The sequence below is a fragment of the Ovis canadensis genome, chromosome Y (assembly GCF_042477335.2).
Source record: "Ovis canadensis isolate MfBH-ARS-UI-01 breed Bighorn chromosome Y, ARS-UI_OviCan_v2, whole genome shotgun sequence".
NCBI lineage: Eukaryota > Metazoa > Chordata > Mammalia > Artiodactyla > Bovidae > Ovis > Ovis canadensis.
In genome coordinates this window covers 4,842,569-4,857,116 of record NC_091271.1, presented here as the reverse complement: position 1 = coordinate 4,857,116, position 14,548 = coordinate 4,842,569, and the positions used below count along the sequence as shown (strand labels likewise).

The window sequence follows — 14,548 nt, the reverse complement described above, 5'->3', positions numbered from 1 at the left end:
CCAAGGGGTTGGAAGCCTGGCGTGCTGCAGTCCACGGGGTCGCAATGAGTCGGACAGGACTGAGGGACTGAACTGAAGGGGCTGGAGGGGTGAGGAGAAGGGGGACTTTCTATCAACAGATACAAAGTTTCAGTTATGCAGAAGGAACGGATCTCCTGTACAACTCTGTGCCTGTGGTTAAGAAGACTGCATCCCCTCCAGCAAAATCTAGGAGGGCAGATCTCATGTTGAGCATCGTTCCCATCATAAAGTCAAAATTAAAAAGAAAAATTCGTGCATAGGCTTCTATTCAGAGCAACACCAGTAAGTTGGGGAAAGACACCTTTTTGCAATCCAAAACATTCTCACAAGAGTGTCAGGTTTATATAATACGACCGTGCCGGCATGCTTAGCCGCTCAGTCGTGACCGAGTCTCTGTGACCCCATGGACTGTAGCCCGCCGGGCTCCTCCATCCATGGGATTCTCCAGGCAAGAACGCTGGAGCGGGTTGCTATGCCCTCCTCCAGGGTGTCTTCCCGACACAGGGATGGAACCCAGGTCTGCTGCATTGCAGGTGGATTCTTTAACAGCTGAGCCACCAGGGAAACCCAGATAGTGTATTAGTTGAGATAGGGAACTCCAGGTGCTGCTACACTGACAACCTCCAAATCTCAATGTCTTCAAAATAAAAAGAGCAGATCTTTCTATATATATCTCTCTCTTTATTTGGCTGCACTGGGTCCTGGTGACAGCATGCGGGGTCTTCTGTCTTCACTGCGGCGAGGCTGGATTGTTTAGCTGTGGCATGCGGGATTCTAGTTCCCGGACCGGGGATCAAACCCATGACCCCCTGCACTGGGAACTCGAAGACTTGGCCACTGGACCACCCGGGAAGGCCCCAGAAAAGGTTACATGCTGTTCCAGTCTCAGTCTTCTGTCGATCGGGGAAACCGTGGTTTCTCTGGAGCTGCCCCAGCTGGTGACTCAGCAGATCCCGGCTATTTCACCACCATCATGGAATCACCTCCCCCTGAGGACCATCTCAGAGTCATTACCTGGACAGTCTGCATTCAGTAGCTACAAACGGAGCACGCTGCGGGAAACGTCCTGGCTGGGCCTGACTGCCTCAGTGGCCCCGAAGATAAAAGAAAGGGGAGAAAATCTTCTTGCCCGGTACCCAGTACCGCGATGACACATGAGAGAGTTTCTGCTTCACACGCAGTTACAGGGGGTCCCGCCCACCCAAGCCTATGCCAGATCTTCGTGTGTGGCTGCGTCTTCCACCCCGTGTTACATTTGAAAGTGAAGTCGCTCAGTCGTGTCTGACTCTTTGCGACCCCGTGGACTGTAGCCCACCAGGCTCCTCTGTCCATGGGGTTCTCCAGGCAAGAGTACTGGAGTGGGTTGCCATTTCCTTCTCCAGGGGATCTTCCCGACCCAGGAATCGAACCCACGTCTCCCGCATTGCAGGCAGATGCTTTAACGACATCAATTTCAATAGGCAACTCAAAGTTCATATTTATAAAAACATATTCACTGGAAATTTTTTTATTATCAAATCAATCAAAACCATGGACTGAATATATTCTTGGTATCATGGAGATGGTTACAAAGGAGTTACGTGGGGAAAAAAATGATTATAATACAACTGGTTATAATTCATTTCTGTAACATACATCTGTGTGGGTGTGTAATGTGATTGTGTGTGAAAGTGAAAGAGAGTGAAAGTGAAGTTGCTCAGTCGTGTCCGACTCTCTGTGACCTCATGGATTATAGCCCACCAGGCTGCTCTGTCCATGGGATTTTCCAGGCAAGAGTACTGGACTGGGCGCCATTTCCTTCTCCAGGGGGATCTTCCCAACCCAGGGATTGAACCCGGGTCTCCTGCATTGTAGGCAGATGCTTTTACCGTCTGAGCCACCAGGGAACTCCAGAGATTGTGTGTATAAAGTCTCAAAGATATACTCAGAAATACTTAAGGTATTTTCTGCTTGATGGTCAGGTTAAAAGTGATTCTTTCTCTTCAGTAGTGTGAATGCTGCATTTTTCTACAATTTTTTTTTGTACTAAAAAACACTTGCAGATAAATATAAGCAAGGCTGTAAAGATAGCTAACACTTTCTTAGGACTTATAACATGCCAGGCACTTTATAACTATGATCCCATTGAATTTACTACAAGCCTTTCATTGGAAACTGACCAACAGCTGTAGCAACATGCAAGCCTTGGAACCCAAGAGATGGCCAGGGCGTCCACACTGACTTCTAATCATGAAACTCAGGAGCTACCTTATTTGTTATTATTATTACTATTTCTCATCCATCCATGTACTCCCCACATCTCCCCAGAGCCTCTGACATTCCGTGGAGATTTAATGAACTGAAACCCCATTCCCCATTACTTAAGGTCATACCCCAGACATAGCAAACACCCCTCCAGGCTCCTCTGGCCATGGGATTCTCCAGACAAGAACACTGGAGTGGGTTGCTATTTCCTTCTCCAGGGGATCTTCCCAACCCCGGGATGGAACCCAGGTCTCCCGCATTGCCCGCAGACTCTTGACTGACTGAACACTCCGCACACTTGCTGAATTGAGCCCCATGGAAAACCAAGCAGGAGAGAATTTTTAATTGCCAAGGAAAACTTTATTTTCATTTGAAGTTAACATGACAATAAGGTTCTGGGAAACCTTCATAGATGCGATCATGTCACAGATTCCATCGTTCAGACACGCGACAAACACGTTGCCCGCTTCTTCCGTGGATGTCCTTCAGGGCCACCGGACATCTGTGCCCCTTTCTGAAACCTTCATCACCTCTGATACACAGGTTACAATTGTGCTTTTCACACCACATTAATGATGTTGTCAAATCATGCCTGCCAATAGGTCACCGTTAGCTTAAGCTTTTAATGTCCGTGAAATGCTAGAAATATAATGATATATATTTTTTTTCCAGAAAGAATTTGTTTAAAGCTTTAAAACCCACAAAGAGCAGGACATACAAGAGATCACACCAGTGGCAATTCAAATTTCCTGTTGTGCATTCCAAGCCAAACTTTCAAGTGGTAAGTGGTAATTATGATTATTACAAAGAAACCTGATTTTCAGATGCACTGAGACATAATGGAGATCTAAGTTATTTTGAGGCAAATACTTCAAAGCTGATTCTGAGTCTAGAGGTAAATGTATCCTTTGTGGGCTGTTACCCGTGTACAGATTAAACAATCAGTGCTATACAAAGCTGTGCATTAACAACATCTGCAAAAGTCCTTCCACTGATTTCAGCCTCAAACACAACGTTCTGACATCATAAAATGTCTTGTAAAATCCATGTGCGTTGAGTGTGTCCAACTCTGAGCAAATATGGTCATCTTTTAACACGTAAGTTGGTAACAGTGGCTTTAGATAGGTTTTGCCTGATAACAGCAATAATTCTAACCCACTAGTAACACGCTCATGCATTCTTTCACGACAGTATTTCCTAAAACAACATGACACGCTTTTGGCAAATTTCTGGAATGAGAAATCTGAATTAAGAGAAAGAATCCTGCTTGCTTTCCAACTCTGAACCATTCCCAGGGAGGCGGAAGGAACCATTTGTCTTTTTTTTTTTTAAGACAGAGAAAGATTTGCAATCTGAAATAACAGGCTCCTGGTTCATCCACCTCATTAGACCTCACTGAAATGCATTCCTTTTTTTACAGGTGAGTAATATTCCACTGTGCATATGTACCAAGTGAAGTAAGTCAGAAAGAAAAAGACAAACACTGTATATTAACACATTTATACGGAACTTAGAAAGATGGTATCAACGATCCTACATGCAGGGCAACAAAGGAGACAGAGATGTACAGAACAGACTTTTGGGCTCTGTGGGAGAAGGGGAGGGTGGGATGATTTGAGAGGACAGCATGGAAACACGTATATTACCATACGAGAAAGAGATGACCAGGGAAAGCTAATGCATGAAGCTGGGCTGGGCACTCAAAGCCGGTGCTCTGGGACAACCCAGAGGGATGGAGTAGGGAGGGATGTGGGAGGGGCAGTTCAGGATGGGGGGGACACATGGTCACCTGTGACCGATTCATGTGGATGTACAGCAAAGACCACCACGATATGGTGACGTCATTATCCTCCAAGTGAAATAAATTAATTAATTTAAAAAAATTCTGAAATAGCAGACCGTAAGGAGGAGCTCCAGAGATGCTGTCGGAACTTAGACACTGTTCGGCAGGGACAAAGATGGGAAGGCAGAGACCAGTCGGAGAGCTGGAGACACGCTTACACACATTTTTCTGCAAAGTGCCTGGATGGTGGGGTCCTCGCGTCCAGAGGGGACAGAGTATTCCACTGACCCGCACTCCCATGGGATCGAGAAAACCCCTGACCCAGGAGCAGACAGACGCTGAGACATGTTCGCTACAGAAATGAAAGAGAGGCAGCGGGACCACAGCTCCCATGTACAGATGACTGAACGAATCCTCACCATATCGGGGGAGCGCGTATAGTGTCTGAAGGTCACCTAGGTGTTCTCCACTCAGGGGAACTCTTTGCCCAGAAGGGGCTGGTGGTCCGGACTTGGGAACTCTCTCCACCTGTGGCCCCTGTCTCCCAGTCTCCTAAATGACCCCGTTAGGCCTCATCCCTGCATTCCTGAGGTCGCAGGAAATGCAATTCAAACGGAAGCGTGCATGTCACGACCAACAGAAGGCACAGATATTGCTTACCTGCAGGGTCAGGCCAACAAAACACAAGGACGGGCATGAACCACCATTCTCTAGTTATGAAATTCGGCATCGAGATGTCACGGGTATGGGTCATGGACTGCTTATGTCTGACTGCTGTGTCTTCGTGAGTAAGGGTCGTGGACTGCTTATGTCTGATGGCTCATGTCTTCGTGGGTATGGGTCGTGGACTGCTTATGTCTGATGGCTCGTGTCTTCGTGGGTATGGGTCGTGGACTGCTTATGTCTGATTGCTCATGTCTTCACGGGTATGGGTCGTGGACTGTCTGATTGCTCAAGTTTTTGTGGGTGTGGGTCATTGACTGCTTATGTCTGATGGCTTGTGTCTCCCCCACCCCAAACCCCCAACCCCTGTGAAATAGCATACGTTTCACACGCCAATAATTCTGAATCTGTTAGAGCGGATTTCTCGGACTGCAGAATCTCTGAAGTTGGACTCTTGGTTCAGAAATGCTGTTCACCCAAGGGACAGCAGAAGCCAAACAGCGTGCTACAAATGACGGGCTGGAAACACTCAGACAGGAGAGGTGTGTCTCAGCTTCGACATTCACTGAGAGCTCACCAAAAGGCGGTCACACAAACCACACCTGCAAGTCTCTGTTGCTTCTCCTTCAACAGTGAGGAGCTTCTAAACATTGCAGACTTCTCAAAGAAAGACACATATCCATGTACAAACATGGATAGCGTGAAGAGTGTTTCATACGTATTTGCAAATAATACTGACAATAATCGCCTTTCAGAAACCAGAAGACGGCAACTTAACCATCATCCGTGATTGGGCAAGATGCTCTTTTACACAGGGTAAAAAAGGGGCACGTGTTAGATTTCAATCAACACTTAACATTTGATTCACTGTCACGCGATGCTCTCTAGGGGAAATCTTGGTGGCCAGTGCATCAAGTCAGCTGTGGAGTAAGCGACGCCTTTAGCTGTGGATCACGCTGTCTGAGAGGTCAGCAGCTCACCTGCGCCCTTTCCTGCCCTCCACTGCACAGATGTTGGACACTCATGGCCCAGTCATCCGTCCATGTGAACAACTGGCCTCGGAAGACGTAAATAACATCTGTGTCTCTGTTTATTGCAAACGTTGATTCCCCCCCTCCCCGGGGCGGGGGGGGGGGGGGTGGACAGGTGTGTGTGTGTGTGTGTGTGTGTGTGTGTGTGTGGAAGGGGGTCTTGATGGAGCCTCCAGGTGCGTGGGGAGGAGGGAGGTGGCCAGGGCTGCCTTCCCCCAGGGTCGATCCTGGGCGTTCATCTCTGATGCTGCCGGCAGGGTGGCCCCCCCACCCTGTGCACACCCCGACGCTGCCGATAACGGCTAAAGGCTCTGTCTCCCATCCTGATCCTCCCGGTCACACTGGCAGGACAGCCCCCATGACGAGCAGCACAGCTGCAGCCACGGCTTCCAGATCAGGTTCCCCAGTGACAGCTGGTTGGGGACGTCCTGAAGGGTTCGGGTGTGGCGGGCTGCCGCCTCCTGCATGGCCTCCAGGATCTCCTGGAACCGCGGCTCCGATGTCGGGGTTAACGGGTTTCTCTCCCGGGGGTCTCTGGAAATCTCAAACAGCAGGGGCGGGTCGTGGTAGGTGACGTACTGCCCGTGACAGAAACACAGGTTGGTGGGAAAGCATCCGTTGGCGCCCTCGGGGGAGAACTTGGGGGTGAAGAAAAAGGCCTTCCAGATAGACGTGCCTGTGGTGGGACAAGCAAAGAAGTGAGTGTGGTGGGAACAGGGTTGTTATAGTCACCCCCAAAGAAAGCGTGCATGGAAAACCACCCTCTGGGTGCTTCAAGAAGGCAGAGACTCAGTTATGGATGGACTGGATTTATCACACTTAAGGCTCAAAAAAGAGTAAGCATCATAGCTAAAATTCTTTTTCTTAAAGCAAGAAAACACGAGTTGTTATCTAACTGCCAAGGAGGAAAAGACAAAGGTGATTATGCAATAGCTGCTAAGCTGCTAAGTCGCTTCAGTCGTGTCTGACTCTGTGTGACCCCATAGACGGCAGCCCACCAGGCTCCCCATCCCTGGGATTCTCCAGGCAAGAACACTGGCTGTTATAATGCAAAAACTGATTTTTTTTTTTGGACCTCGCCTCTAGGGGGAGCCCGAAAGCTGCAACCACTGAAGCTGTGGGCCCAAGAGCCCACAGTGAGAGAGGCCCCCACAATGACAAGCCCATGAATCACACTTAGAGAAAGCACCGTCCCCACACACACACAGCGACAAAGACCCAGGGCATTCGAATTAATAAAATAAAAAAGTTTAAAAAATGTAAGTGTTGTGATCCATTTGTTGCTGTTCAGTTCAACTCAGTTCAGTCGCTCAGTCGTGTCTGACTCTTTGCGACCCCATGGACTGCGGCACCCCAGGCCTCCCTGTCCATCACCAACTCCTGGATCTTGCTCAAACTCATGTCCCTTGAGTTGGTGATGCCATCCAGCCATCTCATCCTCTGTCGTCCCCTTCTTCTCCTGCCTTCAATCTTTCCCAGCATCAGGGTCTCTTCCAATTACTAAATAGTCAATGTTAAAATGTTAGAAAAACAAAAATTGATTTACAAACAAATAATTGTAAAATGATTGATTTACTGTTTATCTTACGACACTACGACTTTCTGAGAGCTGGCTCTGATAGAGGTCTAGAAACTGCATCCTGGGCAGAAAAAGGTGGCAGGTGAAAATAGAGTTGATGTGTATGCTGCTGCTAAGTCACTTCAGTAGTGTCCGACTCTGTGCGACCCCACAGACGGTAGCCCACCAGGCTCCCCCGTCCCTGGGATTCTCCAGGCAAGAACACTGGAGTGGGTTGCCATTTCCTTCTCCAATGCATGAAAGTGAAAAGTGAAAGTGAAGTCGCTCAGTCGTGTCCGACTCTTTGCGACCCCATGGGCTGCAGCCTACCAAGCTCCTCCGCCCATGGGATTTCCCAATAAACCAGATGAAATTAGGTTCATACTGAAAATGTCCTTTCCTGCTTTATTCTTCCTGCTTTTTTATAGAAAACCATAGAGACTGGCGCCTAGAAAGCATCACACACCTACTTAATTCACTCTGATCATCTGTTTGTGTCATGGAAATGGTGGTTTTGTAATTGCACGTACTGAGTGCTCACCCACGGATCCAAATGCAAAATAAATTAATGGACATCAGAAGACAATTAGCACACATGTCCACATTCTCCCCCCAAAAGCCCCTGACCCCAGACAAGTATATTCGAGGGCGAGTAAGGGTAAATATTCCCTGAAGGAGGGCATGGCAACCCACTCCAGTATTCTCGCCTGGAGAATCCCATGGACAGACGAGCCTGGTGGGCTATAGTCCATGGGGTGGCACAAAATTGGACATGACTGAGCGACTGAGCATGCATACACCCAGGTTTAAGGACCAGTCAGTAAATAAACATTAAGCATTCTCACAGGGAGCAGACACGTAGCTCGGACAAGTGTAGACTGAAGAAGTAATTTTTCTGAAGATTTGTTTGGTGTGCCATCGAGGTGTCTGCCTTTATCTCGCCCAATCTGGATTTTTAAAACCTTTTTATAAAAAAGAAACATTGTGCATGCTCGTATAATTTTGTTAGACCACTCTAGGTTTGCTCAAATGCATTTTATTGCACGTGCCAGGCTCTTATGTCCTCGGAATTTTCCAGGCAAGAATATAGTGGAGCCATGCCCTCCTCCAGGGGATCTTCCTGACCTGGGGACTGAACCTGCATCCCTTGCGTCTCCTGCATTGGCAGGAAGATTCTTTACCACTGTGCCGCCTGGAAAAGCCTAGGTTTATAAGATACGAAGCCTTGGTTCAGGGTCTGTTCTGCAGTTCACCAGGAAACCAGGAATCTACAGTCAAAGGTGTCATTTCAACAGAAAGGAGGCACCTACTGTCACCTGCATTTCTAACACGCCTGTTTAATCTTGTTTTTTCAAATTAATTTTGATGACGTATTTCATCTGGGATTTCTCCATATACTACTAAAAATCTTTTCAGTTAAAAAAACTTTTTTGCTACTAAAAATCTTTTGAGTTAAACATTTTTTTTTGTTTATGGTTAAAATCCCAGTGCACTCTGGAAAAGGTTGTTTTCTCTCTTTGTCACAGATAAAGAGTTTGACCACCACGGAATCGGAATCTTAAACTCAGCTACAATTGAGATTCAGTGACCAGAGGAAGCAATTATTAACCTTTACAATGAGAACGCAGGGAGCCTACAGGCAGCATTTTTTTTTCAAAAACAAAAGTATTCTACGTATTGACGGGAACAGTCATTTGAATTCGGTTTAAATGATGCTTCAAAATTTGAGAGAAAGTGAAAGTCACTCAGTTGTGACCCCATGGACTATATACAGGCCATGGGATTCTCCAGGCCAGAACACTGGAGTGGGTTGTCATTTCCTTCTCCAGGGGATCTTCCCAACCGAGGTCTCCTGCATTGCAGGTGGATTCTTTAACAGCTGAGCCACCAGGGAAGCCCAAACTTTAAGAGAGTTATGGCTAAACCGCAAAGATGTCTGACTTATTAAGTTGCAGGACGGCTTTGTCATTCTCATACAAAGTGCTATGGAGCGCACGATTTACCTTTGAAACATTTTTATGTAGAATCACAGCTTAACAGGGGGCTCCTCTGGTGGCTCAGAAGGTAAAGAGTCTGCCTGCAGTGAGGAAGACCTGGGTTCAATCCCTGATTCAGGGAAGATCCCCTGGAAGAGGGTAAGGCAACCCACTACAGTATTCTTGCCTGGAGAATCCCATGGACAGAGGAGCCCGGCGGGCTACAGTCCGTGGGGTCGCAAAGCGTCAGACACGACTGAGCAACTAACTCTCACAGGTTAAAAAAAAAGTGACTCACTTTCTTTTCATTCACAAGAAAAGAAAGCTTCCAGTCCTTTGACAAAGTGGCAAATAGAATTTAATTGAGAACAGCCTGACTCCTGAGCTGGACCCCGAATTCAGCCCTTTCCAAGCTTCAAATAAGCAACGGTGCCCTGAGATTCCCTGGGGCTCTGAGGGGCATGTGAAGCCCAGGACAGGCACCGCTGTTGTGATCTTGATCGCTTTCAGGGACTCGGCCACAAGAAAGGGTTCCGAGGTCCCTTGGCAGACAGGCCTCGAGAATGAGCACGCGGGGTCTCCAAGAACAAACAGGGACAATGCAAAGCCCACTGAGCTGTCCACGGAGGCATCAGAAGAACATTCTGCAGATAAAAGCTGCTTAATCCCTCCTAACAGATGCCAGTCTGCTTTGCAAATTACATCCCCCTTCATGCAAGGATTCTTGTGGGTCTAGACCCATGACCAGCCTCCTGGGGCCACATCCCTTACTCTGAGCTCGGAACTGTGTCTTGTCTTGGTGGCTCACTGAGTACAATGTGCTTGAACTCTCCCGCCCCCTCTATTGGCTCTGACAGGGTGGGTTCCAACTCCAGCTATGTGGTCTCCTAGCTGTGGGATGCTCGGCGTGGCTGTTAACCTCTCAAGCTCCCGTCTCCTTTTCTGATTTGCTGTTGTTTAGCCACTCAGTCCTGTCCGACTCTTTTGCAACCCCATGGACTGTAGCCCGCAGGGCTCCTTGGTCCATGGAATTCTCCAGGCAAGAATACTGGAGTGGGGTGCCATTTCCTTCTCCAGGGGATCTTCCCCAACCCAGGGATGAAACTCAGGTCTCCCGCATTGCAGGCAGACTCTTTACCTTCTAAGCCACCAGGGGAGACCCCATTTGAATGTAAAGCTGCCAGCAGTCTAAGACGAGACCACTGCTTTCCAGCTGTTCTTCAACCTGTTGCCACTGCGATACAAGTTTTAAGACACTTTTGTCCATCCCCGCCATCTTCAGGATTCTTAAAGAACATGAGCAACAAAATTTAAAGTAACACAGTAACTCTTAATTTATCACTCACATTTTGATGGCCCTTGATGAATGTGGTTTAACTGCTTGTCTTGGCGAGATTAATTTTCTACGCATGGGGGACTCCGTGTATATATCATAGCAGCCAAATACAGTCATTTGGGGGTTTTGGTCTTAGCAGCATTTCCCGCTACAAACTGCCACCTTGGAGTGCTTCGAGAGGCTTGGCAGGGGTTTCCCTGGTGGCCCAGTGGTAAAGAGTCTGCCTGCCAACGCCGGGGACACAGGTTGGATCCCTGATTCGGGAAGATTCCCACGTGCCTCGGGGCAACCAAGCCCAGTAGCCACAACTTCTGAGGCCACGCGCTACAGCTACTGAAGCTCACACACCCAAGAGCCTGTGCTCCACAACAAGATAAAAGCAGGCACCAAAGCAAGAGAGTAGCCCTCGCAGCAAAGAAGACCCAGCACAGACAAAAATAAAGAAAATAACCTTTTTTTTTTTTAAAAAAAAGGAAGCATTTCAAAGACTGCTCTCTTTCCACCCGCTGTGAGCCACCCATACCGTCCCCTGGGACCCTCAGCTGACCCCCCCTTGGTAATCTTGACGTCATCTACTGAATGTGTTACAGGGAAGGGCGGATTTCAGTTCCTCCTTGGATCTGTTTCTTTGCCTTTAACCTTTGCTCTTCATTGCTTTGATTATTCTAATCATTCATTGGAAGGACTGTTGCTAAAATTGAAACTCTAACACCTGAAGTGAAGAGCCAACTCGTTTGAAAAGACTCGGATGCTGAGAAAGACTGAGGGCAAAGGAGAAGGGGACGACAGAGGATGAGATGGTTGGATGGCATCACTGATTCGATGGACATGAGTTTGAGCAAGCTCCAGGAGTTGGTGATGGACAGGGAGGCCTGGCGTGCAGTCCATGGGGTTCCAAAGAGTCAGACACGACTAAGTGACTGAACTGAACTGAACTGACGTTAGTTCAGCCTCAGCCTTCAGTACGCTGTAGCTGACCCTTCAGATTGAACTTCTGATCTTCAGATAAAAAAGGGTATCCAACCAACACCCACAAAAACCAGCTCAGCCTTTCTTATGCCGTTTAATTCCTAAGACAAAAGTAGCTATAATTAGAACGTTCTCTCTGCTACCCACTCCTGTATCCTTGCCTGGAGAATCCCCTGGACAGAGGAGCCTGGCGGGCTACAGTCCATGGGGTCACAAAGAGTCACAGACGACTTAGCTGCAGCAGTTACTTGATAGACTTATGTTTATCTTGTCAAAACTCTGCACCAGAATACCAGAGCGAAAAACATCCGCCAGTCTGTTAAGATGCATTTGACCATAAAATCCAGTTGCCATTACATTGCCTTTAAACTAAGGCAAATACCTAAGTCAAAACTTAAAGCCACACTTTTTGAATACAAGCTGAACAGGAAATTTAAGCTCAAAATTCCCATCATCACATCACCAAAGCTATCCGTGTTCTAGTAATGCTTTCGTGAGTTCTCCTAAAATGTAACGGGAATAATGATCTCAGATGATGATAAAGTGAAGCCATTCAATGTGCTGAGACAACTAAATTACAGAACCATTAGAATTATAGAATTATTCAATTATAGAGAAGACGTGGTACGTAAAAGCTGAACGGGATTCATGTTTTAACAGAGTAGACGGTGTTCTGGCTCTAATCTTTCGGAAAAATGAGATTTTAACAAGTCTGGAATTGTAAGGTAATGAAAGCGTCAGTAGCTCAGTCCTGTCCCTCTTTGTGACCCCGTAGACTTTAGCCCACCAGGTTCCTCTGACCGTAGGATTTTCCAGGCAAGAACACTGAAGTAGGTTGCTATTTCCTTCTCCAGCAGGATCTTCCTGACCCAGGGATTGAACCTGGGTCTCCTGCATTGCAGGTGGAGTCTTTACCGTCTGAGCCACCAGGGAAGCCAAGATACATCATCATTTTTAAAACCAGTGCTCACTGTTAGGGAAAAAAATTAATGAAGACTTCTCATCCCCTCAATGTGCTGAGACAACCAAGCTATAGAATCATTAAAAGTACAGAATTGGTCAATTATTATAGAGAAGACATTGTATACAAAAGCCAAAAGGGGTTCATATTTTAAGAGGAGAAACAGCATTCTGGCCCTAATATTCAATTATTATGGAGAATATATTGTATATAAAACCTGAAAGGGATTCATGTTTTAAAAGAGTAGAAACAGCATTCTGGCGGTAACATTTTGGAAAAAAAATGAGTATTTAAGAAGTCTGCAATTGCAATAGGTAGCAAAAGCATCAATTGCTCAGTCTTGTCTGATTCTTTGCAACCCATGGACTGTATGTAGCCCACCAGGCTCCTCTGTCCATGGGATTCTCTAGGCAAGAACACTGGAGTGGGCTGCCATTCCCTTCTCCAGGGGGGTCTTCCCAACCCAGGAATGGAACCTGGGTCTCCCGCTTTATAGGTGGATTCTTCACTGCCAGAGCCACCAGGGAAATGTAGGCATCCAACCTCATCAAGACAAACACGAGTTGGATCTCCCCAACACTGCCACTCCAATCTAGTAGAGGGGTACCAGTGTCCTGCTGGAAAGCTCTAGCTTCTCTGGGCGAGGAACACGGTCGACATCCGCTGTGTCCGCCAGCTGCCGTGGTGGAGACGCTCCCCACAAGGCTGACTTCCAGGCAGGAGCGTGTTCCGCACAAGCTGGTGGGATTCCTCAGCCGCCAGGGGCTGGCTCCGGCTCACTGCTGCCCTGGCCCTGCATCTACAAACCTTGAGCCTAAATGTCTCTCTTCTTTTCTAACCAAGTATCTGGAGCTCAAGATACTTTGGAGCTCAAGGTGGCAATACTCTTGCCTCTAAGAATTACAGAAAGCGTCCCCCAGGTGGTGGTGACCACAATCTCCTATGAGCAGAGATCTCAGGTGATCCAAGCCCATCTCTTCTAAACCGTACTAGTTCAACGCCTGTGAATTGTCCACAGTCTCCTACCAACATAGATGTGAGATGATCCAAGTGATGTCCCCCAACTAGGACTGGTTTAGGTTCTATGGTAACCCACGGTCTCTTGCCGATACAGATCCGGAAGCGAAAACAGAGGTCCTCGGCCTGCCTTTGGTCTGTGAAAAGCCTTGAGCCAAAGAATAAGTTTAGTCAGAGTTCAAGCAAATTCAAGGAAAGCTCAAAGGCTTTATGGAGAAGGGAATGGCAACCCACTCTAGGATTCTTTCTTGGAGAATCTCATGGACAGAGGAGCTTGGGGGGCTACAGTCCATGGGGTTTCAAAGAGTCAGACATGACCGAGAGACTTCACTTTCACTTTTCACTTTCATGCATTGGAGAAGGAAATGACAACCCACTCCAGGGTTCTTGCCTGGGGAATCCCAGGGACGGGGGAGCCTGGTGGGCTACAGCCCATGGGGTCACAAAGAGTTGGACACGACTGCAGTGACTTAGCACCAAAGGCTATATAGATAACATTCTGAGCCAGGTCTCATGAGCTGCTTTAAAGATACCCGTGGTGGATTCATGTCAATGTATGGCAAAACCAATACAGTACTGTAAAGTAAAAAAAAAAAAAAAAAATTAAAAAAAAAAATAAAGATAGTGAAACCCCCACTAGGGGGAAGATGTTAACTTCATGACAACCAGACAGTAACCGTGATCTAACCTGCCCTAATTCCCAGAACTGGCCTCAAAGAGATGGAAACCAATCAACCCTGGGAGTGAAGAGACTGTGCTCTACTGTGCTAAGTCATCTCAGTCCTGTCTGACCCTTGGCGACCTCATGGACTGCAGCCCTCCAAACTTCTCTGTCCGTGGCATTCTCCAGGCAAGAATCCTGGAGTGGATGGCCATGCCCTCCTCCAGGGGATCTTCCCCATCTAGGGAGCAAACCCACGTCTCTTATGCGTCCTGCATCGGCAGCTGGGTTCTTTCCTGCTAGCACCACTGATGCTATTGCTGTTGCT

The 14,548-nt window shown here is 47.5% G+C and overlaps 1 protein-coding gene and 1 non-coding gene across 3 annotated transcripts in view; both read right to left on the bottom strand.

Moving 5' to 3' along the window:
• Positions 1 to 1,834: 1,834 nt before the first annotated feature.
• TRNAC-ACA (transfer RNA cysteine (anticodon ACA)) lies at positions 1,835 to 1,907 on the bottom strand. Its single transcript has one exon. It is a non-coding gene; the product is annotated as a tRNA-Cys (tRNA).
• Positions 1,908 to 2,603: 696 nt separating this feature from the next.
• The window catches only part of LOC138929848 (steryl-sulfatase-like), a 157,365-nt gene continuing 145,420 nt past the window's right edge, over positions 2,604 to 14,548 (bottom strand). For both annotated transcript variants that reach the window (XM_070289540.1, XM_070289539.1), the window contains exon 10: positions 2,604 to 6,418. In XM_070289540.1, coding sequence (XP_070145641.1) covers positions 6,045 to 6,418 — 374 coding nt within the window. In that variant the 3' untranslated portion in view covers positions 2,604 to 6,044. The remainder of the gene's footprint in view (positions 6,419 to 14,548) is intronic.